Source organism: Cebus imitator, unplaced genomic scaffold (genome assembly GCF_001604975.1).
Source record: "Cebus imitator isolate Cc_AM_T3 unplaced genomic scaffold, Cebus_imitator-1.0 Scaffold279, whole genome shotgun sequence".
In the NCBI taxonomy this organism is placed as follows: Eukaryota; Metazoa; Chordata; class Mammalia; order Primates; family Cebidae; genus Cebus; species Cebus imitator.
Genome location: NW_016107594.1, coordinates 4926233 through 4938046, shown reverse-complemented (window position 1 = coordinate 4938046; position 11814 = coordinate 4926233). Strand labels below are relative to the sequence as shown.

The window sequence follows — 11814 nt, the reverse complement described above, 5'->3', positions numbered from 1 at the left end:
TCACTGCACCACAATACCCTATTGAATAGGTTTTGGTGACCCCTTCAAAGCCGTACCCAATAGCGTGTGAGGCGGGTGGATGCGTGCATGCTTCTTACTCTGGAGCGGGTGGAACCCAGTCCTGAGATTCTCTGAAGCGCCCCAGGATGAGGACAGGTGACCTGGAGAGCACTTGGGGCCAGAGCTGCACAGAGAAGCGACGCCCAGAACGGGCCCTGTGGGCCCTGGCATCTCCCAAACACGGCACAGTTCTGCCTGGGAAGCAAACTGGAGACAGTCTTCTCGGAGGCCTCCCTTCCCAGGCTCTGCAGATGCAGGCGGAGGCCCCAGGGTGCAAGCAGTACGGATGGGCTCAGAAATTCTGTGTTTTTTCCTTCTAGGCACAATTGTCTTCATATTAGCAACCTGACGACAATTCCTTATGCTCCCTAGTGCTTCCTTCTCTGCCTGTCTTAATTGACATGGTTTACAGAAAATAAATTACATGAACTGAGTATTTTGCACTATTGTAGAAGATAAATTGATCTAATTATTATCCAACTTCAAACACAGTGGAATAAACAGATTATCTTATCTATGCTGACGTATTAGAGACAAGATTTATTTGCTTTTGTAGAAGATGCCTTTTTCTTTTTGGGGTCAGAATGATACACAAAACAAATTAAACCTGAACACCCCACTGCTCGAATGTACCCCATTCTCACTATTCTCAGCCTCCGGAAAATGAATGCAGAAGGTTTCACAAAGTAAAACCATGGCGGATCACCGAAGCACAAAGCGAGTCTACAGGGATTTGGTGGAACCCAGGAAAAGGTCTGCACATCGCCCACCACCCCGCCCCGCCCATTGTGTACTCACGTTCAGAGCATGGAGAAGGTGGAGATGCTCCATAACTGAAAGACACAAATTAGACGTTAAGAATACGAAAATTAACACCCTGCCAATATTTAATTTTTGTTCATATTTGCAAAGCACATGCTTCTAATTAAGAAGCATTTAAATGGCAAGTTTGTAGGCCTCTGGGATCCCAGGTTCCATGGGGCCATGGGGGTTCTCGGTGGAGGCAGGAGTCCGGCGTGGGCGCTGCCGCAGCAGCGTGCATTCCTCCTGCGGGACGAGGGGCTCCCGGCCACTCTGATGCCTCCAGATGCCTCCTGAGTTAAGGGAAGAGAGGTCTGGGCAGGACTCCCCATAGATGACCACAGGTCCCCTGAGGCTCCTGCATCGAGTGTGACCTCCTGGGAGCCCCGTCTGGAGCATGCTGCATCCTGTGCTCGGGTGACGCTGTGAAGAGTGACAGCTGCTGCCATGCGCCTGTGCTCCAGCAGCCTGTGTCAGGCCTGGGACACTGCACAGCCAACAGGTCCAAGGGGACAGTTCCCAGAGCCAAATATCCCTGCTTCACCTGCTTCCAGAAGGTTCCCGCTTGTGGAAGAGACAATTCTTAGGGACCTGGAGGGAACTGGCAGGATGGGGGCTGGGAGGGACGCCAGGGCTTCTTTCGCCTCCTTCCACACTGCCCACCCGAGCATCAGCTTTCGGCAGGCAGTCTCTAAAGACAGACGGAAGTAGGCAGCACCCCTGAGCAGACACCTCCCCCATCAGAATGGCCTTGATCAGGAAAGTGAGGAGTGACCATCATGGAGGTCGTGGGGAGCCCAGCAGCCTGCCTGGCTGCCCCACAGAATGTCGCCATCACCAGGCGACCTTGCAGTACCACTCCTGAGAGGAAGGGAGATGAACATCCACATAGCATCTGGGACATGGTGTTCGAAGGTGGGACAGGGAGGGAGACGGGCACCACACGGCATCTGGGACACGGATACTCACAGTGAGACAGGGAGGGAGACGGGCACCACACAGCATCTGGGACACGGATACTCACAGTGGGACAGGGAGGGAGACGGGCACCCACACAGCATCTGGGACACGGATACTCACAGTGGGACAGGGAGGGAGACGGGCACCCACATAGCATCTGGGACACGGATACTCACAGTGGGACAGGGAGGGAGACGGGCACCACACGGCATCTGGGACATGGATACTCAGAGTGGGACAGGGAAGGAGACGGGCACCCACACAGCATCTGGGACACGGATACTCACAGTGGGACAGGGAGGGAGATGGGCACCCACACAGCATCTGGGACACGGATACTCAGAGTGGGACAGGGAGGGAGACGGGCACTACACAGCATCTGGGACACAGTGCTCAAAGGCGGGACAGGCCACCTGTGGGTCCTGGAAGGCACAGGGGCATGCTCTCACCACAAACAGGACAAGCATGGTGGGCCCTGCACAGCACAGCAAATGCACATGATGCCTTGAAGCATGCACCTAAAAATGACTAAGATGAAGCCGTATGTTACGTATGTTTTACGATAATAAAAATTTTTTCATAGAGCCATTGCCCTCTTAAAATGTTGTACTAATTCAGGCTTTTCAAACTTAGTAATACTAAGAACTGATGACTGCTTCTATGACAAAAAAGAAAGTCAAAACAGGAAAAATCGGTTCTTGATATGATTCACAGAGTAGAGAAAAAAAGAAATTCAACTATAATCAAACTACTTAAACTAGAACCTTTTAATACCCAGAAAACATTCTTAAAACAGACAGTTTCAGATACAAGGTGATTCAAAACTTATAAAAGTATATGAGCTTCAAACTACACAGTCTAACAGAATGTCCATTTTCAACTTTTATAATAATTAGAAAAACGGAATCAAGTTTTATGTAGTAATTCAAGACATATATAATTGCAAATAAGTGAAAAATTTCCATTTTACCCCAATTTGTCATCTGAAGCCTCAGATGGCGTCTCACCCATCAGGAACAAACACATGAATAAATAATGTGGCAGAAACATCTTTCAAGTTCCCAGAGAACTCACTCTCAGCCCATTTCACATTTGCCTTTTATGTTTTTTCTTTGTTAAAGATGAGCTCTTCTTAAAGAGATATTCCATTTCACTCACTGCTCTTCTCAGGAAGGATATGTGTGATCCAGTAACTGAAGAAAGCTGAGATTACTCTGGCATGGTCTGGAAAGTAAAAAACAGAAAGAAAACAAAAAATAAAGCAAAGAACCAAAAAATCATAAGTTACATAGACATGAGCCTCTGGGCCCAAAGTGAACTCTGAAATGATCTAATGAAATGCAGCTCCGGCATAGAACTGATGTTGACCGTGACACGTTACACTGTTAACCACGCATTATATCATTGGCATGGCAAAACAGCGGCCCAATTCTGAATATGCGCATTTCACTTGGGTATGAACCCTTGGTTCACTGGTCCTATTACACTTGAACTTCAAAACATCAGAGTGCAATGTTACAGGCTTAAAATCAGACCTGAAAGAAAACCACGTACAAATTGAAATGCAAAGGACATAGACGTTTATGTCAAGGGAGAACAGCTACAAAAAAGCCAGAAGTGGAACCCTCAGTAAGACACCACAGGGCTGTGCGGCGCCCAAGCCATGAGGCCAAAAGCAGTCATGACATCACCACCAACCCTAGGGGCCTCACAGGTGGACACTGGCTGCCAGTGAAGACTTGCCCCAAGTTTTATCACTTGTCAGGGCCCCGAACGCTGCACCTAGAATCTACTACTCTAAAGTTTCCAACCACAGAGAGCCAAGGACAGGCCACGGAAGCCCCATCCACGCTTCCCCCAAGCTGGCTCCATCCCACCCAGGTCAAGTTGCCTGAGCTCTGAAAGCCCCAACAGTCAGGATAATAAAAATCTAATTCCCACACAGAGGGTTAGAGGAGGATTCAGAAATTCCCACTTCCCAGTGTGCGTGTAAGAAACACTCAAGGAGTGGAGGCTACCACTGATGAGGAGCGTGTCTAATAAAACGTCACATATGCATGAGCTACCACTGAAGAATGTGTGCATTAAAACATCACGTACGCAAGCTACCCCCAATGAAGTGTGTAATAAAACGTCACATATGCATGAGAGCTACCCCCGATGAGGAGCGTGTGGAAAAGACCTCAAGTCCAAGTGTGCTACCACCAATGAGGAGTGTGTGTAGTAAGACGTCATATACATGTGAGCTACCACTGATGAGGAGCGTGTGTAATAAAACCTCATGTACATGTGAGCTACCACCGATGAGGAGCATGTGGAATAAAACCTCACGTATGTGTGAGCTACCACCGATGAGGAGCGTGTGGAATAAAACCTCACGTACGTGAGAGCTCTGCCCCAATACTGGCATCCCAGCTGAATGCAGCCCCAACGATTGAGGACAAGTAACTGCTGCACCAGAGAGGAGGGAGAGGAGACGCAACCACCAGGAAACAGCCAAAGCTGCTTTTGAAATGTGAAGGCCTCTGTGCTCATCCTGTAGAGGTGGGAGACACAGTGACTAATCTCCTAAGCTAGTTTTATGGAAAAAACCCTTAACTTCAAGACTCCTACAGGCCAAGTCTGCATTCAACAAATGCAGTGTGTGAAAACGAAGCTTCATTGTTTATAAAATTTTATTTCATAAAATAGCTTGACATAGAAAACTTTAAGCAAAAAAATCCTTTCTTACAGAAAACAGGTTACATGCACAGTTTAGTTCTATCAGTGGCTTAACAAAATGTGATGTACACAAACCTGTCTGATGATTTTAATATAAGAAACAAGTTATTTTAATATTGAGGGTTCTGCTAAATTCACCATAGCTGCCAAAACTCTTCTGGTGAATTCCAGAAAAGCCTGAAGTGTGAGAAACAGAACAAAAATTTAAAATGGCTTACTTTCATGTCTCATAAAGACCTCCTATCAGTTTAATAAAATTGGCTTTTTGCGGCTTGAGATAAACCTTACTGTGGAAATCTATGTTTGTTAAGTACTTGCTGTAAGAGGCCTGACAACCAACCAGAACAGAGAGAGAACGTCCGCGGCCCGCCCCTCCCTCACACACAGGCGTGTCCTCAAGGAGCATGGCCTCCCTCCTCCACTGTCGCCCCTGGGCCCTGCTTCCACGTCACGGTCCCAGCAGCCCCCTGCTCCCTGTGCTGTGCCACGGCATCATCACACCATGATTACGTAACTCTGTTCGTTCACTGCTTTTCTAATATGCTGGTCGTGACCCCTCCGCAACCCTGTGTGTTTCTAAGGGCAGGAACAGCGCCTGACAGACTTTGAAACTCCCTCCACGAAATCTGGAAGAGTCTCCGTCACTCTGTCTCTTGGGCGGGTCCCGGCGCCACCCTTTGCCAGGTGTGCTTTGCTGCACTCAGTGGTGTGCAGGCGAATGGCTCTCAGAAAACAGCCTGGATTTCTGATTTTCGGCATTTGCAGGTTTCTGTGGCCTGAATACCCTCACCACAGCTCGTGTCACTGCACACGGCACTGGGAAGACACGAGCTTGGCTGCTCCAGCACACAACAGTTTGCATGAAGAGTACGCCCAGTGAAGGCTGCGGAAAATAAGTCATCACCACCACCCCAGGAGTGTAGTATGGTACAAGACAGCTGGACGACAGCAAAATTCACCACCTGCCACACCAGTAGAGAAGGAAAAGAGGGAGAAATGAACTCACTTCTATTTAAACTTAGGAAAATGTGGCTCTAAGAGTTGGTAGCTCCCAAGTCTGGAAAATTAGACTGCACATGCATTTCTGCGTATGTTACGTGAAGTATTTTTATGCCAAGCAGAGATGCGGGAAGCCTGTTTCTCTGTGGGACTCTATTCTTCTGCGCCATATGTGCGGTGTCACATTTTCAAACTCGTTGCTGTTTTGGTGGTGGGTGAGTCTTTTAGAGGCAAGACTTGATGAGAGTATCTTGGGCAGGACCTTGGATAAATCGTGCGGTACTTACCAGGAGGCATCAGGCAATGTTCTGGGAACGCTGCCAGGGCACGCTTCAGGCTCTCCGTATCTTGCAGAAGCAGCAGCGTTTTCATGTGGTGCAGGACGGACACGTCTGAGGGCGGCATGGTGTGTGACGCAAGACACCCCAGCAGCTCCTCGGCAGCACCCGCAAGGACGGCTGAAGCTGCATCTCTGGAGACACCTACATAAAGTCAGTTTTGCTTGGAAATAGAGTTTTGTTTTTATTTCTATAAACTAAAGATAAGCTTTACTTTCTTAAGTAAGGCCTCAAACCTACACTTCCACATAGAATGAGATGTCTGGGAGATAAGAAGCTATCAGAAGAGAGAATCAGAACACAGCTCTGAAAAGTCAATGAGGAGAAGACAGCACTGCACAAACGACTGTGGAAGCCTGGCCTGTCTACATGTCTGTCTGGTGAAACGCCTTCCCTGTCCCACACTCGACTCAACGTCATGAACAGCAGCAGGACCAACCAGACAACGACATCAGGCTCTCCACGTCCATGTCACATAGCTTAAAAAGAATCAGACTGTGCCTGTTTAGAAGATACCAAGAAAAATGGAAAACAAGCCCCCGACTGCCACTGCTCCATCGAAAGGGCAGCCTCTGTCCGGCTGCTGCTCCTGTTTCTCTGGCTGCTGCTCGGCAGTTTGACCGCAATGTGTTCACCTGTGGTGGTTCTGGCATTAACCCTGCTTGGAGTTGGCAGGATGTCTTCAGTGTTTGACTCTGTGTCCCTTAACAATCGTGTAAAACTCCCAACTGTCCTCTCTCCTCTCCACCTGGGCCTGTTTCAGGGATGCTGGACCGCTTCCTGCATGTCTGCTGGGCTCTTTCCCATCCTCTTCTCTCCACCCTGCCTTCTAGAGACTTTCTTTGACCTGTCTTCCCAGTCACTAATTCTCTTTTATGCCAACTCTCATTTGCTTTTTACCTGTATTTTGAGGCCTGAATTTTAGTTACGATGTTTCTCAGGCCTAAAATTTCCATTTGATTATCTTAATAAATTCAAATTACCTGTGAAATGCTCCAGTTTTTCGTCTTTTTTCCCCTTATCTTAGGCTCCTTGTCTGATAACATCAATATCTCCCACTCTGACTCTCCTGTCTTTCTAATGGTTTTTGGTGCTGTGGTCCTGTCTCGTGGCATGCCTGGTAAATTGTTACTGAATGCGTAGGAAAGACAGCGGATATCTAGGATGACAATACTTTAGAAGATGCACCCTTTGCTCTGCCAGGCAGAGAGTAGGGGTGGATTCCCTGGATCACGTGGGGACTGAGCTGACTCCAGGACGGCCACATATTTGGGCACCGTCGTCTGCCTCTGGGCTGCCCTACTCTGATGGGCTCGAGGGTCAGGCCCATTGTCATCTGATCAGCACCTCAAGATGGCCAAGAGGCCCCTGTCATTCTGAGGCTTTCTGTGTGGCTTCTCATCTTCCACCCACAGCTTCAGAATTAGGCAAAGGCTCTAAGGGAAGCCATGTAGTGTTGGGTTCTGTTCTCCGACCTCTGCACCCACCAGCCCCAGCTCTGACCTGTGAGCCTCCTGAGCCCCCCAGCCTGGCTCCGACCTCTAAGCAGTGTCTTAGCCATGTGTTCCTGATGTGCCATTTGGATATTTGTTTTCAATTTGTCAATATAATCTGCTGAGAAACACGCTAAAGAGGAAGAGGCTAGAGTACTCTTGGTGTTTAAATCACTCTGTTAACAATGGTACTTCTGCATCATTGTTTAAATCAGTTAGTTACGTCCCAAATTATTATATAGCTAATATTTCTCAATCTTGCTCACAAAAGCAACATCAAATGCCGTGCTTAAATCTGGATCTGCTAAACCCACCACATTAACCTGAACCTGCTGGTAACATCATCGAAAAGACACCTATACCCACAAAAATTAAAAAGTATAAAAAAAAATTAAAGAGAAAAAAGCCAGGAAGAGTCCACAGGGAGCACCTCTGTTCTGGGGCAGCCACGCATCCCTGGGTCAGCTGTCAGTAAAGTGTAGTGCAAATGCAAGCAAGGGCCATCCATGACAGTACACCTACAGTTATTACCCATATCTTATATCAATACAAACAACTGCACAAAAATGCCTGCTGAGAAATCGTACCTCAGTTCTATGTGGAAGAGAAAATTAAATCTGTCCTAAAGGCGCAAGCTGTGTTTCCTTCAGCTCTCGGTCAGCTTATGAAGGTGAGCTCCGCTCATCAAAACCTCCAATCTGGATTTACTTTTGTTTAGAAATATAGCCTGGATGCCAACACACTCCCAAACCTGACCTTAGAGACATGGAGAACACGGGGCCAGCCACCCTTGGTGCCACAGCCCGCCTCAGCTGTGCCACTTCTTTGGATATGCCAGGGCACATCATGTGATATTCCATCCACATCACTGGTGGAAAGCACATGAATCTCATCTTTGCCTTATAACTAATTATTTACATTCAATATTTTTAACCTATGTTTTGACATTTAAGCATTATATTTGCTTCTTTTAACAAACTTTTAAGTGGATGTCACTATGCAAGAGAAAATCAGTAAAAAACATACCATCATAGAAATACATTTTTTGTGTTGACTTCAAAAAATTTAGAATGCTATCTGCCTTTTCATTGGTAATTTCATCATCTTCCTCAATGGCGTCTACACCATCCTCCTCGGTGTCTTGAACGTCTTCCACCCCAGCCGGTGTCGGGGCTTCCTCGCTGGTGTCTGCACCCTCTTCCTCCCCAGCCAGTGTGGGGGCTTCCTCCCTGGTCTCTGGACCATCCTCCTCCCCAGCATCCAGACCCTCTTCCTCCCCAGCCGGTGTGGGGGCTTCCTCGCTGTCCTCTGCACCGTCTTCCTCCTCCCCAGTGTCCGCACCCACCTCCTCCCTGGTGTCTTTAATGTCTTCCTCCTTGGCCAGCATCAGGTCTTCCTCACTGGCGTCTGCACCTCCCTCCTCACTAGCCTCTCCCACATCTGCCCCTTCACTGCTGTTCTCCTCCGGCTGATACATGAAATTGATACCAGCAGCCTTTGTTACCAAGCCGGCTGCTTTCTTCCTTTTAATTTGCTGTTTCTTTTTCAGTTTCCTTTTTTTATTTTTGCTTATTGTGGGGCCATCTGTGTACTGTCGCTGAGATTTCTCCTGTAAAAGATGCTGCTGTTTCTCTAATTCTGCTTGTTTTACAAGAACATTATTGGGATTTTTAAAATTTTTTCTTGATTTATGCTTCCTAATTCTTCTTCTCTTTGGTTGGTCATGAGGATCCTGATCTGTTAAAAAAAAATTCAAATACAACAATTTTCAGTACAACAAAACCATAAGAAATGTATTAAACGAAATACATTTTCCATCAGGATCTTGCAGTTTTAGTAGAAAAAGAGTTTACGCTATTTACTTCGGTGATTCTCAACTTTACCTCACAGTAATTACACCATCAAAGTTCCTAGGACTAACAATAATATAAATTATCAACCTACTTTTTTTTTTCCATAAAAGGCTCATTTAGATGTATATACGCTCACAGATGCTACAATCATAATATATGGTGTTTTGCAGGGTGTACAAGCTATTGCTTTTCTTTTTTTTCCCTGAGACAGAGTCTGACTCTCTCCCAGGCTGGAGTGTAGTGGCACAATCTCAGCTCACTGCAAACTCTGCCTCCCAGGTTCAAGTGATTCGTGTGCCTCAGATGCCCAAGAAGCTGGGACTACAGGCATGTGCTACCATGCGCAGCTAATTTTTGTATTTTCAGTAGAGACGGGGTTTCACCATGTTGATCAAGCTGGTTTCGAACTCCCAACGTCAAGTGATCCACCCGCCTCAGCCTCCCAAAATGCTGGGATTACAGGCGTGAGCCACTGTGCCTGGTCTTTTTAACCGTTTAGTCCCTTCTAAAGTTACTTATGCATGAGAATAAAAATTAAGTAATGATGGCTTGCCCATCTGAGTCAGCAACAGGTTGTGTTTTGACATGAAGGCTCAACTGGACTCTAGGTTGGCAGACATTGGTTTACAGACAGCATAGGTTGGTGGTGTGCTGGTAAAGGGCTAACAACCAGCTCTCTGAAAAGCCCTGATTCATTCCCTCTGCTAATTTCCCTGGTGTAAATACTTTTCCCATGGCCAATTTCAAACTACCCCTGTGGTGCTGCTGAAGAGAAGCAGTTCAGTCAATTCTCATGGGCTGAAACAGGCAGCTGGGGAGAGGGTGGGCAGGAAGCACTGGGGATAAACCACGGCAGGTCCCAACCCCTCAGCGAGGACAGGCGCAGTGCACACGCTGTTGCCCCTGACAGGAAGGTCTCGGAGGAGTAACTGGCACCAGGCAGGGGGAACAGAGGATGCAAACAGCACACAAGGACACGTGTAGACCGAGAACAGACAGCACGCGGCACAAACGCGCCCTGCCCCACACCCAAGCCACGTCCAGACACTGATGGGTCAAGTCTACACCACAGGCATCTATGTCATGGCCAGCACATGGCTCCCAGGCCCTGCCCCAGCAGATCTGGAACTACAGAGCTTGCTGCTGCACCACGCCAAGGGCCGGGGTTCAGATAGTTCTCATTTTTAGGAAGTGCCTGTTTGAGTTTTCTGAGCTGTGTACCCCATCACAGACTGAGGAAGCGAGATTGAACAACATGAGTGTAAACGCAGGTTCTCCACTCAGGCGCTCCACTTCACTTCTGAAATTAGATAGAATTTTTGTTTGTCTTCCACACCGCAGATCTTCAAAGCGGCTTCCTACTCCCCTCTGTCTCCTCAACACCCTCAAGCATACCGGCCTCAACGCCCAGGGCCTGTGAGTGCTGGACAGGAACCGTCCAGAAGGCAAGCTCCGGGCTCTTTCCCACCGCCAGCTGTGTTGACCCAGTTCTGGACTTTTCCCTAGCTGCGGACACCGCGAGCTGTGATGCAGTCCCACCCCATGACTCGATTACGTAGTCGCATCGGTTTCCCTCACCCTGAAAACACAGGAAGAGTTTACCAGGCACCGGCCTCCCTCTTCATCTGATGTGGACACCCCCTCCCCGCTCTGCTCACTGTCAAGCTGAACGCCGCTGTGGAACTGAGATGATGCTGCTGCCACTTTGTGGAAGAGAGTTCCCACCCCGTCTTGATGTGCTTGGCATCCGCTCTGCACAGCCTCTGCCATCACAGCGTGACACGGGCTGAAGCAGCTCCGTGCACAGCCGTGATATGAAGGCCACCCAGCCTGAGTCTCCTCAACACCTTCACGTCGCTCCTCAACAACCGGTAGGTCTTTGAATAATTTCATCTGCGAGTATTTGTTGCCACTGGGGTCCGCTGTGCAGGTCTGACCAACCAGCCTGGTCCAGACTCTGAGCAGCAGCCCCTATATCTGCCCTGAAAACACTGATGTTCAAAACCAACCATGGCTAGGTAATCCATTTTAATTTCCTAGGTTCAGCTAAAAAAAGATGAAATTAAGCTTCTCCTCATGGATGTCTACTAAAAAATATGCTTGCCTTCATTAATTCGAAGATAAGTAACACACAGAGTGCTTCACCACGCACAGGAAGCCCCTCTGGGACGTCATGGGTCACGGGGCGACCCTCATCACCAGCAAGAACACTGCGTGAGTGCTCCTCATGCTCCAGGCCTTCCAGTGCCTCAGCTCTCCCAGTGACAGCTCTCCCAGGGCCCCAGCTCTGCCAGTGTACCAGCTCTCTCAGTGCCCCAGCTCTCCCAGTGCCAGCTCTCCCAGTGCCCAAGCTCTCCCAGTGCCAGCTCTACCAGTGCCCCAGCTCTCCCAGTGACAGCTCTCCCAGTGTACCAGCTCTCCCAGTGCCAGCTCTCCCAGTGCCCAAGCTCTCCCAGTGCCAGCTCTCCCAGTGCCAGTTCTCCCAGTGACCCAGCTCTCCCAGTGCCCCAGCTCTCCCAGTGCCCCAGCTCTCCCAGTGCCAGTTCTCCCAGTGACCCAGCTCTCCCAGTGCCCCAGCTCTCCCAGTGC

The 11814-nt window shown here is 48.6% G+C and overlaps 1 protein-coding gene across 5 annotated transcripts in view; it reads right to left on the bottom strand.

Moving 5' to 3' along the window:
* Nucleotides 1-2165: 2165 nt before the first annotated feature.
* The window catches only part of ERICH1 (glutamate rich 1), a 57624-nt gene continuing 47975 nt past the window's right edge, over nucleotides 2166-11814 (bottom strand). For 3 of the 5 annotated variants that reach the window (XM_017501141.2, XM_017501142.2, XM_017501144.2), the window contains 3 exons: nucleotides 8399-9109; nucleotides 5829-6023; nucleotides 2166-3045 (listed from right to left, as the gene is read on the bottom strand). In XM_017501141.2, the coding sequence (XP_017356630.1) occupies nucleotides 2972-3045; nucleotides 5829-6023; nucleotides 8399-9109 (980 nt within the window). In that variant the 3' untranslated portion in view covers nucleotides 2166-2971. The remainder of the gene's footprint in view (nucleotides 3046-5828; nucleotides 6024-8398; nucleotides 9110-11814) is intronic. The other 2 variants (XM_017501143.2, XR_001817215.2) reach the window with 2 other exon arrangements.